General features: G+C 35.2%; 1 protein-coding gene across 2 annotated transcripts in view; it reads right to left on the bottom strand.

Annotated features, from left to right (window-relative positions):
- parp11 (poly(ADP-ribose) polymerase family member 11) overlaps positions 1-1,127 on the bottom strand; it is a 5,179-nt gene extending 4,052 nt beyond the window's left edge. Inside the window, exons 1-3 of one of the 2 annotated variants that reach the window (XM_016487175.1) lie at positions 725-1,127; positions 537-651; positions 239-314 (exon numbers count right to left, since the gene is read on the bottom strand). In XM_016487175.1, the coding sequence (XP_016342661.1) occupies positions 239-314; positions 537-651; positions 725-844 (311 nt within the window). In that variant the 5' untranslated portion in view covers positions 845-1,127. The remainder of the gene's footprint in view (positions 1-238; positions 315-536; positions 652-724) is intronic. The other variant, XM_016487176.1, reaches the window with a different exon arrangement.
- Positions 1,128-2,705: the final 1,578 nt, after the last annotated feature.

The following is a 2,705-nucleotide window of genomic DNA, read 5'->3' as shown; positions in this document are numbered from 1 at the left end:
ACGATAGATAGACAGACAGACGATAGATAGATAGATAGATAGACAGACAGACAGACAGACAGACGATAGCTAGATAGATAGACAGACAGATAGACAGATGATTGATAGATAGACAGACAGACAGACGATAGCTAGATAGATAGACAGACAGACAGATAGACAGATGATTGATAGATAGACAGACAGACAGACAGACGATAGATAGATAGATAGATAGATAGATAGATAGATATCTCACCTGAATCCATTCTCAGTCTGAAATGAGCGTTTAATCCGTTTTTCTTTCCCAGTTTTTAAATTAACTTGTGTGCTTGCTAAATTTGAACATATTAATAAAAAAACAATAAAATAATAATAATAACAAAAAACAGTGACTGATAATGACATGAACACAGATGTTGGTATTATTATTCTGTCATGGGCTTATACAACCTGGCTGTTTACTTATTTAATTTACATTATATGTAGCTACTTCAAAATGCAGTTAAAGTAATCCTAAAATATGTCATGATTGTAAGGGTATTATCACTGTTTACCTGCAAAGTTAATCTGGAACTGACCTCCAGCAGTAGTCATGGTTATAACACCTTGTGGGTTTCTGAGGTAATATCTCTCCAGATCATCACTGGACATAAAACTCTTTGGGTCATCCTAAAAAATAATTTTTAATAAATTATAAGAGCAAACAGCTGAAAGTGAATATACTGCAAAACTAAGACATTACCTCAACCCTGTGCCAGACACCACACTTTGCCTTGTAGTACCAGCACCATGGTGTGTCAGATGTGTCCATAAGTTCCACTTCATCCTCCAGCACCAACGCAGCCAACTCATCACACAACATTTGAACAGGTAAATAAATTACTACACTGGGAAAGTTTTAAAATAAAAACTCAACTAGAAACCCACATTTCTAGGCTAGAAAAAGGAGAGTAAACACAGTAACAAAGGAAATAAGAGAGTCACATTTTGACAGACAATCTGAAAGTAAGCGCGGACGAATAAAAGACGCACTCGTGAAAACCTCAAGATCATAAATACGCTGACGTAGAAGTGGGAGAGAAAAGGAAACTCAAGGTATGTATTGAGGTTGTATAATACTAGTCATAAACAGGAAACACTGCAAACATTGTGACCTGGAGAGACGTCAAACATTGCTATAGTACGCAAACGCGTCACACCTGGAACGAGAGCCTTGTATTTTTGAATGAAAGAGATTGGCAAGTCTATTGTGCTCAAGGGGCGTGGTCTCGGTTTTCTTATCTGAGGCTCGTTTTTTTTCCCTCTTCTACGCTATTAAACTTTGAGAATATATCGACTGCACCAATAGGCTACTTGGGATTATTCTGCAAAATATATAAACTGAAATATGTATTGTTATTGTTGTTGATGTTGGTATTCACATAGGCCACTGAAATTAAATTCACACACTGTCACAATTATGAGCTAAAAAGTCAATTTCATGGTTCATAATTATAAAATTAAGTCGAAATTATGAGAAAAAGTTAAAACTATGACATGAAAAGGCATACTAAATCGTAATTAAAAGATGATGTCAATATTAAGTTAAAAAGTCAATTATTACAAAAAAAGACTTCATAATGATTTTTTTATTTTATGAATTATGACTTAGTATATAATGATTATTATTAATCAAAGGCCCCCTATGTGGCAGAAATGGGTTTCCATAGAAGTTTATAAAGATGGGGTTCAGCGACAAATCGGCAGCTGTGAGGAGGAAGTGGCAGCCCACACAATACCTGCAAAACCGGACATCAGCTGTACAATACACTGTCCATGTGTCATTTTGGATAAGAACAGATTCACCCACCAGCTCCTATGGGCCATATCATGCTGAAAAGCAAAAGTTACATTTGGAAATGAATGTTTAAATGCCCAAATACCTTTTATCAATATAGAAAAATAAATTATGCTTTGCTTAGCCGGGTGAAGTCAAACTCCCAATTAAGCGCCAGATGTCAAACAGATAACACATTTTTAACAAATTTGAATATAAAACTCTTAATTTCACAATACCTGAAAATGTATAATATCACTATTTGTTAGTGTTAATAGTGTTTATAGCGTAAAGCACAGGCAGAAGTAGAAAATAGTGTTTGAGGCTTGAGCGCCCTCTATCGGCTGCTCTGCATTCTTACAGTTTCACTTTCTCAATAACTGAAACAGGAAACTCTTCAATTCACGGGAACCCACATGAAAGAATACTGTAGTAAATTTACTATAGAAAATGTAGTAAAATGTATCTAGTAAATGCTTTAGTGTTTTTGAACCATACTATAGTAAAGGTACTATAGTAAATTGTGGGGGGGAAAATACTATAGTAATTTATAGTAAATTTACCATAGAAAATATAAAACATAACTAATACAATGCATGCAAATTCCTTAAAATGAACAACACCAAACAATATCTTATGAAGTCATTTGTTTATTGTTTTTCTTGTGTGGTTTTTTTTTCTTGGCTGCATTGCAAATGATAAATAAATGCCTCTTGACCTCTTGACCTCTTGACCTTGTTTAACTTTTGATTGGCATTGCTATCAAGCAGAAATGGGAGTCTGGCATTGGCAGCCCCTGAAAAAAAACACACATAAACACAGACACACACACAGACGCACGCACACACACACACACACACACACACACACACACACACACACACACACACACACAATGTAACGAAGG

This window comes from Sinocyclocheilus anshuiensis, unplaced genomic scaffold (assembly GCF_001515605.1).
Source record: "Sinocyclocheilus anshuiensis isolate Anshui unplaced genomic scaffold, SAMN03320099.WGS_v1.1 scaffold882, whole genome shotgun sequence".
Lineage (NCBI taxonomy): Eukaryota > Metazoa > Chordata > Actinopteri > Cypriniformes > Cyprinidae > Sinocyclocheilus > Sinocyclocheilus anshuiensis.
This window is presented reverse-complemented; position numbering and strand designations above follow the sequence as displayed.